This window comes from Eleutherodactylus coqui, chromosome 7 (genome assembly GCF_035609145.1).
Source record: "Eleutherodactylus coqui strain aEleCoq1 chromosome 7, aEleCoq1.hap1, whole genome shotgun sequence".
Lineage (NCBI taxonomy): Eukaryota > Metazoa > Chordata > Amphibia > Anura > Eleutherodactylidae > Eleutherodactylus > Eleutherodactylus coqui.
The window spans coordinates 91,761,389-91,775,643 of NC_089843.1; the positions used below are offsets into that span (position 1 = coordinate 91,761,389).

Sequence of the window (14,255 nt, forward strand, 5' to 3'; positions counted from 1 at the left end):
GTTTCCTAAAGGCCCATTTACACTGGACTATTATCACTAAAAATTCACTAGTCGGCGATCGTTTTAGCGATAATCGGTGTGTAAAAATGAGAGCGGAGCACCCACATTTCGAGCACTTTTTGCTGATCCTTAAAATCAAGCTCACCTAAAAATCATCTCTGACTTTTATCAGTTGTTCTCCACGGGGAGTGCTAATAGCATTGTTTCCTCCGTAGAGAACAAAGGATCTGAGCACAGATAATAGTGAAGGCTTCATTTGCATACATAATTGGTATGTAAGTAGCTGAGTAGCTATGTAAATACCAAATTTTTTAATGCAAAATAATCGCTCAAAGCTGTCGTTTGAGCGATCTTTGAGCAATTATTTGCTCGTGTTAATGGGCCTTTAGCCAGAAGTATCAATATTTGGCTTTATAGTGTTTGTTTGTGAAAGCGTACTGTGTGGAGATGCACAGATCTGTCCACCCTTAACCTTCTGCAGATTTTGTTAAGATCTCCAACTTTCATGACACAAATTCGATACAGTATTGTGACATGCTAACCATTGACAGGCTGTGGTTCACATCACAAAGATTGGGTGGCCAGATATAGACAAAAATAGCATGTACACCCTCTGACAGACGATTGTAAAATCATGTTTTTTTCCCAAGCTGGTCGTTTTAGAACTGATAATGAAAAATAACTATTGTGGACTTTGCTTATAATCAACTTAATAACTGCAAATGTAAAATGATTGTTCTTGTTTTAATGTTATGACCTTTGTAGTGTTTTCTATAGTTTTAAAACTATGTGTTGCATCATTAACAGGGACATAGCAATCACCGTCTCAGGAAGTGTGTCTGTGACCGGGCCCAGAATGGAAGGGACATGGACCCCAGTGAAAATTAAGGGGATGTACAGAGCCATTGGCTCCTTCCCTGGCACTTACATTGGTCAGTTCTCAGGCTTCTGCCTAGCTCAAGCAGAGTGATGATATCACTGCATTATGCCACCTACATCAGCCTGCCAACAGGGGAAGAATTATCCACTGTGATGGGTACCCTGCTGATTACCCCTTTGTGGGAACAATGGTTAAAGGGGTTGTCTCGCGGCAAACATCAAAATTTTACATTACCCCATTCCCCCTGTCACCCCCCTGGCATAAAATAGCAATTTAAAGTGGTTTTTAAACCGCTTGCTACTCAACGATCCGACGAAATATGGAGTTATAAAAATCTTTTCCCTAAAATGGCCGCCGGCCCTTTCCCAGGGATGCACTGCGGTTTTCTCCCATGGTGCACCGCGGGTCTTCTCCCATGGTGCACCATGGGCTCTGTGCGTTCCATTGCCGATTCCAGCCTTCTGATTGGCTGGAATCGGCACACGTGACGGGGCGGAGCTACGATGACGACGCGGTGACCAGCTCTCCGGCACGAGTGGCCCCATTCACCAGCCAGAAGCACGGACTGCGCAAGCGCGTCTAAAAACGCCAGAAGACATCAGAATTAGACGGATCCATGGTGACGGGGACGCTAGCAACGGAGCAGGTAAGTGAATAACTTCTGTATGGCTCATATTTAATGCACGATGTACATTACAAAGTGCATTAATATGGCCATACAGAAGTGTATAACCCCACTTGCTGCCGCGAGACAACCCCTTTAAGGGAGTTTTTTTAATTGGCACAAAGTGGGCACTATCTGTATGTGGGAGCACTATTACTATATGGGGGTACTATTACAATATGCATCACAGTGGGACTCCATACCTATATGGCTCACTATTATTTCATGGGACAGTATTACTGTATGAGGGAACATTGGATGCACTATTGTTTTAGATGTAGCACTAGAAGCAGTTCTAATTCATGGGGGGTAGAGTGGGGCTCTTTTAATATATGGGGCAAGGTTCAAAAGTTAACCTCAGGCCAATTCAACTCTAGTTACATACCTGGCTACTAACAGCTTTGGTCATTAACACGATAAATTTTGTGCAGCTGCAGTGCAGCTTAAAGAGGTGGTCCAGAGTTAAAAAAAACTTTGCCGCTTTCTTCCAAAAACAGCACCACTATTGTCCGTGGGTTGTGTTTGTTATTACAGCTCAGTTCCCATTTTCTTCACTGGGGTGGCACAAGGGTGGCACTATGTTTTTCTAACCCTGGATAACCCATTTAAAATCATACTGACATGCAGTTTTACCACAAATTTTACAGTGGTTGCTAATAGCCACATAGTTGTCTGCGTTAAAATGCTATTTACCTGCAAAACCACATGGCAATTAACAATCATTTTGTAGCCACATTGATTTCCAAAAAATGACACAGTACAACATGGCAGTGCTTTTTTCCTCTGCAATGTGTCTGTACTAGAGATGAGTGAGCACCAAAATGCTCGGGTGCTCGTTACTCGAGTCGAACTTTCAGTGATGCTCGAGAGTTCGTTTCGAGTAACGAACCCAATTGAAGTCAATGGGCAACTCGAGCATTTTTGTAAATGACTGGTGCTCCGCTAAGGTTTTCATTTGTGAAAATCTTAGCAAATCACCAAAGTCATGTAAAAAACACAGAAATGGATAGGGCAGGCGAGGAGCAACATGCAGGGCTGCATTTTGGGCTCCAAGGCCTCACTATTAAGCCACAATAGTGGCAAGAGTGAGAGCCCCCCCCCCCGCACTGTAACAGCTGTGGCAGAGAAGAACGATGTTAGCCCATTGAATTCAATGGAGCCGGCAATACAGCCGGCTCCATTGAAAGCAATGGGCTGCCGTCGATCTCAGGATGAATTTTCGGGAAGGGCTTAAAAATATAAGCCCTTCCTTGAAAATCATCCAAAACTGTGTAAAAATTTTAAAAAAATATATACTCACCTTGTCCCGGCAGACGGAGTTCAGCCGTGGCTGGCCGGCAGTTCTCCTGAACTGCTGTGAGTAGTATTCAGCAGCCGGGGATTTAAAATCCCTGCCTGCTGAATGAGCTGCCTCTGATTGGTCACAGCCTTACCAATCAGAGGCAGCTCTCACTTACCCATTCATGAACTCATTCCTGAATGACAGCTGAGAGCTGCCCCTGATTGGTCCATGCGCTGAGCCAATCAGAGGCAGCACTCACTCACCCATTCATGAATTCATGAATGGGTGAGTGAGAGCTGCCTCTGATTGGTGAGGCTGTGACCAATCAGAGGCAGCTCATTCAGCAGGCGGGGATTTTAAATCCCCGGCTGCTGAATACTACTCACAGCAGTTCAGGAGAACTGCCGGCTGGCCGCGGCTAAACTCCGTCTGCCGGGACAAGGTGAGTATATATTTTTTTTTAATTTTTACACAGTTCTGGATGATTTTCAGTGAAGGGCTTATATTTTTAAGCCCTTCCCGAAAATTCATCCTGAGATCGACAGTAGCCCATTGCTTTCAATGGAGCCGTCTGTATTGCCGGCTCCATTGAATTCAATGGTCAGTGCTCGTTTAATCAAGACGAGTACCGCGTGGTGCTCGTCTCGAGTAACGAGCATCTCGAGCACCCTAATACTCGAACGAGCATCAAGCTCGGACGAGTATGCTCGCTCATCTCTAGTCTGTACCCTAAGGCCTCCTTCACACGAGCGACAAAGTTGCGCGATTTTGTCATTGCTACAATGCTACAAATCGCATGTATGTACAGTCCATGCTCTCCTATGGGTTACTTCACACATGCAATGTTTTGTAGCATGCACTATCCTGACACATAAACCTCGCGGGTCCAGCAATATGCCTGCGACATGCAAGGTTTTGTAGCCCATGTTTCCCTATGGAGCTTTCCTTCTTTGTTGCATCACATCTCACGAACACGTGATTTTCTTGCAGTGCGATGCAACTTTGACAGTAAGAAATCCTACTGTCAAAGCCCTAATCTAAATCCTGGCTGCAAGAAAAAAAAACACATACATCACCTCTCCAGCGCTGTCAGCCTTGCCGCATTTTCTCCCCAGGTCCCCGGCACTATTCCCCTTCATCTCTTCTGCCCGGGGATTAAAAAATCCCCGCCTTCTGGAAGCACTGGCTGGGATTGGCTGATGCTTAGCCAAACACAGCAAGTGCTCGATGAACCAATCTCAGCCATTCATTGAGTGTTGGCTCTGATTGGCTAAGCATCAGCCAATCACAGATAGAGCTTCCAGGATGCGGGGATTAGGTGCTGCATGCTTCTTTAAAAAAAAAACTCTGCAGTTAGGGTATATTTTCAGGGTAGGGCTTACATTTTGAGCTTAAATTTCAATCCTCTCATGTGGTACTACAAAGTCGCGCAACTTTGTAGCATCACATGTGACTTTGTAGCGCTACAAAATCACGGTATTGCCATGAGAAGACACAGAAATATTGCACAGTGCAGCGATGAAATATCGCTGTGATTTTCTTGCAGCGATGCCATGTCGCCAGTGTGAAGGAGGCCTAATAGTAACATTAGTAAGACTATAGCGATAACTATATATTGTAGCAGCATAGTAGTAAACCTTACACAATCATCAAAGATCTGATGTCTGTCCATCACTTCGCAGCCAATATGTAACGGCTGGGTTATCTAGAAAAGCTAGCATTCATCCAAACAGTTAAAATTAAAACACATCATGCAGGAATTTGTCATAGTAAACCTGCTGACATCTGGATTTTAGGATTGCTTGGCCTTTATTCTCCAACTATCATTGAAGTCAAAAATACATGCAGCATTTGTCAGTTTGTGGCTCAAGCCTTTTAATAATGGGAAATAACATAAATGTTATTTATACATGCAAATAACCCTGAATACTAAGCCAACAGGCATTTTAATTACTTCTAAAACACCATGCTATGAAAAGAGAAGAAAAATCCTTAGAACCGTTAGCTGATTAATCAATGTACATTTTAAATTCTATGGATCGCAGTTATTACATTAAACCTACACAATTCTATTAAAATCCCTCTTGACTTTTATGTCTTTCAACCATTCACTTGCAAGATGGCATAGGCTATTTAAAATTAATGATGTGTCTAAATGTCAGACAGAAAAAAATGCACGAAAACTCAAATCTTAATACCCTTTCATGGTCTCAGAAGTCAGTATATCATCCGTCTACAATAATTGTTGGAAGACAGATTGAAATAATAATCTGACAAATACTGTAACATAGTTTTCATGGTTCACCAGGCCATTTATTATGTTGTACTGGATATAGGAATATTGTGCAGTGAAATTATTTATTTGGAATTAAATAGTGTACTGATATGGCCAGCATCAGGAATGGGAGTCTACCACTTCATACAGTAGAGCCTTAGGTCAAAATAGCTGCAGGTAATAATATATTCTATCTATAATAGTGTTTGTCTTGCTTTTGTACATTAAACTCAGATTGATTTTTAAAGAAGTTGTACCAGAATTTCGAGTTATTCCCCATCGATAGGATAGGGGATAATCATAGAATGATAGAGTTGGAAGAGACCTCAATGGTCATCATGTCCAACCCTCTGCTCAACGCAGGAGTCCCTAAATAATCCCGGACAGATGTATGTCCAGCCTTTGTTTGAAGACTTCCATTGAAGGAGAACTCACCACCTCCCGTGGTAACCTGTTCCACTCATTGATCACCCTTACTGTCAAATGTTTTTTTCTAATATCTAATTTGTCTCCTCCCTTTCAGTTTCATCCCATTGCTTCTAGTCTTTCCTTGTGCAAATGAGAATAGGACTGATCCCTCTGCACTGTGACAACCCTTCAGATATTTGTAGACAGCTATCAAGTCTCCTCTCAGTCTTCTTTTTTGCAAGCTAAACATTCCCAGATCCTTTAACTGTTACTCATAGGACATGATTTGCAGATCGCTCACCATCTTGGTAACTCTTCTCTGAACTTGCTCAAGTTTGTCTATGTCTTTTTAAAATTGCGGTGCTCAGAACTGGACACAGTATTCCAGATAAGGTCTGACTAAGTAAGAGTAGAGGGGAATAATTACTAGAGATGAGCGAACGTACTCGTAACGAGTACTTACGCACCCGAGTACCGCCATTTTCGAGTACTTCAGTACTCGGGTGTAAAGAGCCGGGGGGCGCCGGGGGGCGGGGAGAGGCGCGGCGGTGCGGGGGGGAGCAGCGGGGAACAGGGGGGAGCCCTCTCTCTCTCCCTCTCCCCCCACTCCCCACTGCTACCCCCCGTGCCGCCACGGGGCCCCCCGAATCTTTACGCCCGAGTACTGCAGTACTTGAAAATGGCGGTACTCGGGTGCGTAAGTACTCGTAACGAGTACGTTCGCTCATCTCTAATAATTACTTGATGTGATCTAGACGCTATACTTTTCTGTCGGGGCTCAGGCATGTCTTCTTTGCTTGGTCCTCTGCACTGTAGTGAAGCTCTTTCAAAGGGCTTCGCCCGATTGGCTGACCACTCAGCCAATCACAGGCAGCGCTCAGCCATTCACTGAATGACAGCTGAGCGCTGCCTGTGATTGGTCACAGTGCTCAGACAATCACAGGCAGTGATGAATTCAATGCTGAATTCAATTGCTGAAAGAGCTTCACTACAATGCCGGGAACCAAGCAAAGAAGACGCGTCTGAGCCCCAACAGTGGCGCACAGGTGAGTATATATATATTTTTTATTTTTTACACAAGCTACAGTTGATTTTCTGGGAAGGGTTTATATTTCAAGCCCCTCCCCGAAAATCACTTCAGGGGATGTCGGCATCCCATTGCTTTCAATGGGGCCGCTGGCAGTGGCAGCCCCATTGAAAACCATGGGTACAAAGCCTTTTTCATGTGTATTTTGACAAGTGCATGGACGCGCAGTTTAAAATGTAAATAACATATTGTCTTTAAGAAAAATTGCTCTCCATATTCTGAAACCTGTAATTTTTTAATTTATTCCTCAATTGGGCTGTGTGAGAGCTTGTTATTTGAGGGATGAGCAGTGGTTTTTACTAGTTTCATTTTGGGAAACATGCATCTTTTTGATTACTTTTTATTTACATTTTTGGGAAGCTGGGATAAGACAAAAATGCAATCTTCCATGCTTTATGGCCATCACTGTGCAGGATAGCTATTGTGATATTTTAGTAGTTCGTACTTTTATATACACGATGCCAAATAGGTGGGATTTTTAAATTGTTCAAATTTTTATGGGAAAAATGTGAAAAGGGTTTATTTTTTAACTTTTAATAGTTTTTTAGTGTTAAAAAAACGTTATTTAATAATTTTATACACTTTTATTTAGTCCCCACAGGAGACATAAACTGATCACTTGTATTATATACTGAAATAAAGTACACGGCCACAAGCATAAAAAATTGCGTGGGTCATGCATGGTTTTACTGCTGTGGAGCTGCTGGTGACCTGGCCTATTGCCGCGTATGTCACCAAAATAGTACTGCGTATGACAGCGCATCTCACGCATGTGTAGCGCACGCGTAATACTCGGTAATTATATGCTCGTTCAAGCCCGGCCTAAGGGACTGCAAACAAATTTTTACGTAGTCCAGGAAATGAGTCATGTTTGGAAAGCTTATGCCAAGGGGATAGATCATGTATGTAAATTTATTTTTCAGCGCGGTTTAAGTATGAGTAGGGGCACAGGTTTGTTGGTCCCAAGCAGAACTTTTGCACCCAGGCCCCTGAGCCTTTAGTTATGCCGCTAAACTGTACTACTCTTTCCCTCTGATACATATACTATACTGTTATCTACCTGTACTATATGCATTGCCTTATTATCTACCTGTGCTGTGATGAGAAGCTCCAATACTTTTACTATTGACTGTAATATAAACACAAAGTACAAAGAGTTACACTGTCCTTTACGTCAGTTTTTTCCAACTCCAGTCCTCAGGGACCCCAACAGATCATGTTTTCAGGATATTCTATAGCAGTGTTCCCCCAACTCCAGTCCTCACACCCACCAACAGGTCATGTTTTCAGGATTTCCTCAGTGTTGCACAGGTGATGTAATTATTGTCAGTGCCTCAAACATTGCCACAGGTGTTCTTACTATAGGATATCCTGAAAACATAAGTTGGGAAACACTGCTCTACATAGAAAGTGATTCACCAGCTTCAAGCACTTCTTGCTGACTTTTAGATAAAAGGACGTGCACTGCGGGATAACAGGGAGGATATAAGAGACATGTGCACAAGGTCTTCTGTCACTTAGGTTTCTTAGGGGGTCTTCAGAAATCTCACTCTAGAGCTTAATTACAGTAAATGCAATATCATAAAATAGAGTAATACAGCTGAAAAGGAAACCTCTAAAGTTACAGTACATCATTTCCTTGGTTTAATGTAAAAAACAATAATATAAATAAAAGGTAAGAATGTGCACCCAAACTTACAAAATTAAAACAAGTCATTTAGGAGTCCCTCATATGATGTCCAATAACTATATGGTGCCATGCCTTCAGAATTTTCAGATTTAGTCATATATAATAGCTAATATACCTGGCTTAGCCCAAATTAATTTGGTACAGGTGTTTACGTGTTGTTCGCATGGAAAATTTTATGAAGTCATGGTTATTTCAGAGGAACCGAGGAATAAAATATGTATACACATAGAGGAACATTAGATTCTGCTCAGACTGCATGTAGCGATGTCCCTCTGCCACCCTTCCCAATCTCCTCACTTTTTACTCTTAAATGTAACATCCTTTTTAATCTAATTTACCCCCAGACTAGAGGTTGCACCCCCTTCTTATCCTTAAAGGCATGCTCCATTCCTGCAGTCCATGGCTGCTTCCTTATGTACTTTACAGCCTTTCAGTAAATACACACACAGGTCAGTTATATTCTCTCCAGTAAATTGACACAGAGGTCACTTAGATTCTCTTCAGTATATACACACAGAGGTCAGTTACATTTTCCCCTGTATATATATGTAGAGGTGAGGTAGTTTCTCCTTAGTTTACAAATCATTTCCCTATCCTGTATGGTTTCTGAGCAATGAACTATCTCATGGATTTTCGCAGTGTTTCATGCTTAGAATTCAATATTGAAGTTGCGACCACTTTGCTTTTCCTGTTTAGGACCTAAAGAATGGTTATGCCAAATTCCACGTTTGTGCGGTACAGATGTGTGTAATTAGTTACATTTCATCGAATGTCACTTACGTTTGCACTTAGCATTGAATAATCAATTTGCAACCCCTTTACATTTCCTATTTAAGACCTGAAGAATGGTTGTGCCCAATTGTAAGTTTGTACGACAGCAGAAAGTTAAAGTATTAGTTTAGGTACATTACACAGCGGGTCACTTAGTGATCAAATAGTGATGAAATACCGATGATGTACGGTTGTAATGTCATCTGTAACATATCTAATACGAACCCATATTACGGACATGTTACAATACGCTCATCTGAAAGTGGCCTATTACTGATATATATTTCACATTTTTATACTTGTCTTGACATAAAAAATTCATAAGTGATCACACTGACATCAGCAAGAAGTGAGTGCTTTTGATTTTGTGTGGAAGCAGTAAGACTGTGAGAGTATGATTATGAGGGCTGGACTGACAGCCAAAGGGACATGGTAATTATATTATGAGAAATGGAATGAAGGGAAGCAGAAAAGCATAGATGGACAAAAACCACAATGTAACTCACACTGAGTTACAGTAGTAAACTGAGTAGTAAAATAAAACGCCAGTGAAGCAAATGTCATACATATCTCATATCTATGTTAAAGTAATTGCAATGAAATACTAACGCAATTTTTGAAGAAGAGTAGAGAAAACTCACCTACTATCATTTGACCTGTTAAATGGCCATTCTGGTTTCTTGCATTCACTGTTACATTCCTGTCTGACTGTAACAGCAGCGCACTGTCCTGAAACATCAAAGAATCATTTTGTAAGAATATAGACATGGTTACGTATATATTTTAAACACTAGTAGTAGCAGTGTTACAAGGATGGAAAGCCTATTAGGCTATGCTCACATGTTGCTGATCCACTGTGGGGTTTCTACAGCGAAAAATCTGCTGGGGTTATGCAGCAGGTTTGGAATCTGCACTGCATGTCGGTTCTGCCTCATATTTTACATCTTTTTTTTTGTCTGAACCATGTGGATGAAATTTGTTAACACCCCATCCACTTGGCTTGTACTGTAAGTGCTGTGGATTTCCCATGCAGAAATTCCATCCAGAAAAACCACAAAATTTACAATTTATGTGAACATATCCTAAATACTACAAATTTTTATCTGTACCTTTTATTGATTATATTAAGCACAGTGAATGCACACTGACAGTGCAGGGATAAAAAGTAAGCGAAGCCTTGAATTTAACAAACCATAGATCAACTTTTAGCAGCAATCACTTCCACTAAAGGTTTTCTAAATCTTCAAGTAAGATTTGCAAAGTTTGAGGTGGAATTTCAGACCAGTCCTCTCTGGAAATGTCTTTCTGTTCATCAATATTTCTGATATGTCTTGCATGCACAGTCCTTGCCTTGCTGTATCACCCAATGTCTCTTCAGCTTAACCTTGCAGACTGCTATCCCTACAGTACATTTTCTTTAGAATTAGATACATCTAATAATTGCCTCAATGATCGCAAGATACCCAGGCCCTGAAGCACCAAAGTAGCCCCAATCCACAATGGAACCTCCACTTTGCCTCGCATTTGGGATGAGATTTTGATATTGGTGTGCAAGGTTATTTTTCCTCCAAATATAGTGTTGTGTATTTGTGCTGAAAAGTTCTATTCCTGTGTCATCTGTTCATAGAACATTTTCCCAGAAGCATTGTGGAACAGGCAAGTGGTCTTGGGTATATTTGAAGTGGACAAACTTCAGGCATGGTGTCCTCCCAAGTATACTGTTCTCATTCGGTGCCTTTTAATGGTAAACACATGAACAGAGTTTTTTTCAGTGTGTACAGTCTTCTGTAGATTTATTGCTGTTACCCTTGTTTTTTTCTGGCATGTTGTGCTCCACTAGTGATCTTAACAAGATACCTACTCCTAGGGAGAGTAGCAACACTAGCAATTTTCTCCATTTTTAAATTATGGCAAATGTGGATTGATGTACACCCAGGTTTTTAACAATGCTTTTGTAGCCTTTTGCAGCTTCATAGGCTGTCTAACACACCTTCTAAGGTCTTCTGAAAGTTGATTGAATCTTGGCCTAGTTTACCCTAACCAATCTTAATTAAGAAGAGATTTGTCAGTAACCTGGCTTTGTTTTTCTCTATTTAATGAGCAATGCACCTGTAAAACCAATACATCCATCTCCTCTTCCTAAATGAAGCACATTTTGCTAATTAGCTCTGGGAGATGTAATTAACCCAAACCTTCATCTACTTTTTTTTCCTTGCGCTGTGGATGTTTACTCATTGTGCTTGACAATCCTGGTATATAGGCAGGTAGGAACTATTAGGGGTTGATCCAGGGAACAGTCTGATTGCCATTAGGGAGTCGGGAAGGAATTTTTTCCCCAAAAGGGCTAATTGACTTCTGGCCTTGGGGTTTTTTGCCTTCCCCTGGATCAACACAGTAGGATAGACAGGCTGGACTAGATGGACAATGTCTTCATTCGGCCTTACATACTATGTTACTATGTTACTATAAGTTATACATGGCATAACTGTTTGTATGTTATTAGTTTAGTTAGAATATTTTGCCTATAACTGCGAGTTAATAACAATCAGACTGCATTTTATTAGCAGCCAATGCAGAAATGCTTGTAATTCCAAAGGGTTCACTTGACACTGTAAACATAAAAGCAGAAATAAGCAGCAAAAATATTTAGCAAACCTAGATGAACCTTTTACTCAAAATCGTAATAGATGGTATATATGTACTAATATGGACAATTGTAAGACCCGAGGAAAGTGCAAAAATGCATAGCCTCCACCAATAAATCTTCAGAACCACCTGCTGTGTTTCCTCCTCCTTGCTGTGGCTCTCTTGTCAAGTAGCACTGTTCCCCTTGTTGCGTTCATCCTGATTTATGCGCAATTATACTGACGTCAAGTCATATTTTTACCTTCATTATCATTGTTATCATTAAAAACATAGTGTATATGTATATTACAATAGTTTACATGCTGTGCTGGCTACATTTGATGCATGGATTGCTATATGTGAAAACTTAATTATACTAGTTAGATGCTTTTTAAAGATGGGCCACGGCAAAGATAAAATGTCAGTGTAGAGTATGGCAAGGAATAAAGTCTGTGCAGACTCTGTAATGGGAATGCATTAGTATTAATGATGTTCACACACATTGGAATTAATGTTGGTGTGCTGCCTATATTTTACCGCCTCATACAACTACATATAAATATTGATTCATTGGATCCTTGACACCATTAATCTTGTGCCTTGTGACATTGATTACCAATAATCTTTATTTTCAACTTCATTATGTCCATTTAGAATGACTACAAATTGAATATAATGAAGTGGCAGCACCAGATGCAATAATAATAATTACGATAATTTAGTGACCTGTTTGCATGCAGCTTTAGCACTGCCAATTACTGGACATATATAGAAATCCTTGCAGCTATTTTTACCCTATGAGCTCTGTATGCTATCTAGTTAAGTTTGGTGAATGTACTGTAATCGTGTAATTATAATAGACAATGTCACTGTGAGTTTATGTTATATGTGACATGATAGAGGTAAGAAACGCATAGAAATGATGAACTATATTATATTAAGGAATCAAGCAGGTGAACTATCTTATTTCAAATCTTTATTATTTAGTTTGCTAACATCTAAAAATACATTAAAGCAACCCTCTGTTTTCAGGACAAAATTCTTTCCCGGGACAGAAAAGGCAGGGGGTAGATTACCTACAGTTCTTCTCTGCTGCCCCTCTGATCCACCAGTTTCTGGCTTTATTTTCAGTTGTCCAAGGTGGATGTAGCAATTTTCTAACTAGCTAATGCACACTATGCACTGCTCTCTGATTGGCCAGTGCTGATCACATGAGAAGCTCCGGCCAATCACAGAGCAGTTACAGTGCAATAGTAGTCTAACACTACCAATGCAATGTGGAGATTACGTAGCCTGAAGCTTGTGTCGGCCACTTTGGACAGCTGAAAACAGGACCCAAAACCTGTTGATTGGAGGTATGGCAGAGAGGGATAACTGCAGCTAATATACTTCCCTACCCCTCCTGTCCTGGGACAGAGGTTTGCTTTAAATATTTTTAGGAAAAAAATGTCTTCCGTTATTTAAAGGCAATGTATCAGCTATATTTTTTATACTAATTAAAACCAGTTAGGGAAACATTTTGCATTTTTCTATTCTGCTTTTATATTCTGATAGTTTTTAATTCCCTTAGTTGCATATGACTGTGAGCTGCCATCTTGTCGGAGCAGATCAGCATTTAAAGATATGGTTTTAAAGGAAATTTTCAGCTCAAACATACTGTTCAAACTTCAGACATGATGTTATAGAGCGGGAGGAGGTGAGCAGATTGATATATAGTTTTATGGGGAACGATTCAGTATAACTTGTAGTTTATACATTTATATCTCTGCTCTTTCTGAGCTGAACAGTCCAGTGGGCGGTCCTATCAGTGACTGACAGCTGTGTATGACTGTACATACAGTCACTGATAGCTCCGCCCGCTGGACTGTACAGCTCAGAATGAGAAATGGTTTAAATGAATAAAATACAAGTTATACTGTATCTTTCCCCAATCGCTTGGTGATTTTATGTGAGCTAAAACCAAGGACTCTAAGGACTCTTTCCCACGAGCGCATATTGGCCATCCATTTTCATGGCTGGCTGATATGCGGTGTGATCTGATCCATTGGATTCCAATGCATCAGATCACATGGGCGTATTTCTGAGATGTAAAAACGCCTGGCCCAGCCAATGTAGTGCCTGGCATTTTTTCGTCGGGCCCAAAAGATAGTCCTGGAACTATCTTTTGGGACGGAATATGTCGGCTGCTGCATGGGCTCCTATGGGAGCCCATTGCAGTGGCCGTAGGCGGGAGGGAGTTTAGCAGCGTGGCTGCTAAACTCCCTCCCTCTGTTCTCCTCCCCCCCATGCAGGCTCACCTCTCGTTCCTCCCTGCTCGTTCTGTGCAATAGGAGGGGACGGAGTGGAGCTAAGCGCCAGTCCACCCTGCCTCCTTCTATTGATGGCTATGGGCAAGGGGTGGGATGTGAGTGGAACTAAGTGCCTGCCCTCCCCCCACCCCTTGTACATAACCAATGGGAGGAGGTGGGCCATGGTTAACTCCGCGCCCGTCCGGCCCCTCCCATTGCACAGAAGGAGCTAGGAGGAATGACAGGTAAGCCTGCGATGGGGAGGGAGGGGAAATGGGCGATGGC

At 41.4% G+C, this 14,255-nt stretch overlaps 1 protein-coding gene across 1 annotated transcript in view; it reads right to left on the reverse strand.

The window, feature by feature from the left end:
- The window catches only part of SGCZ (sarcoglycan zeta), a 648,899-nt gene that overhangs the window by 65,254 nt on the left and 569,390 nt on the right, over positions 1-14,255 (reverse strand). The window contains exon 5 of the mRNA XM_066574655.1: positions 9,699-9,786. Within this exon, the coding sequence (XP_066430752.1) occupies positions 9,699-9,786 (88 nt within the window). The remainder of the gene's footprint in view (positions 1-9,698; positions 9,787-14,255) is intronic.